Genomic DNA, 391 nt, shown 5'->3' with positions numbered 1-391 from the left:
ACTGCAATTCTCTCTTGACCTTTCAGGCCCCCGTTGGTGAGAACTTCGTTAGACTTTAATTTAAAACATATTTCCCTGTTTTATTAACATCATTTGTTCTTTCAAACCAAATAGCCAATAACTCTCCGTGACTTTAAAACCTAAAGATTTCTTTTGTCAATTTCATTTTGTTCCTCAACATAGCCAAAGTTTTCACGACTCGCCTCTGTCGTGCAGCGCCGCCCTGAGCGCGTCGAAGTCGTCCATGGTCCCGAAGAGCGGCTCGATGGCGGTGAAGTTGGCGACGTCGTAGCCAAAGTCAGCCATCGGCGACGAGAAGATCGGACTCAGCCACACCGTGCCGACGCCCAGCTCCTTCAGGTAGTCCGCCTTACTCGCGATGCCTGGGGGG

At 49.9% G+C, this 391-nt stretch overlaps 1 protein-coding gene across 1 annotated transcript in view; it reads right to left on the bottom strand.

Moving 5' to 3' along the window:
• Positions 1–391, bottom strand: part of LOC119593035 (maltase A3-like) — a 15,016-nt gene that overhangs the window by 7,766 nt on the left and 6,859 nt on the right. Inside the window, exon 2 of the mRNA XM_037941931.1 lies at positions 204–383. Within this exon, the coding sequence (XP_037797859.1) occupies positions 204–383 (180 nt within the window). The remainder of the gene's footprint in view (positions 1–203; positions 384–391) is intronic.

The sequence above is a fragment of the Penaeus monodon genome, chromosome 31 (genome assembly GCF_015228065.2).
Source record: "Penaeus monodon isolate SGIC_2016 chromosome 31, NSTDA_Pmon_1, whole genome shotgun sequence".
Classification (NCBI taxonomy): domain Eukaryota; kingdom Metazoa; phylum Arthropoda; class Malacostraca; order Decapoda; family Penaeidae; genus Penaeus; species Penaeus monodon.
This window is presented reverse-complemented; position numbering and strand designations above follow the sequence as displayed.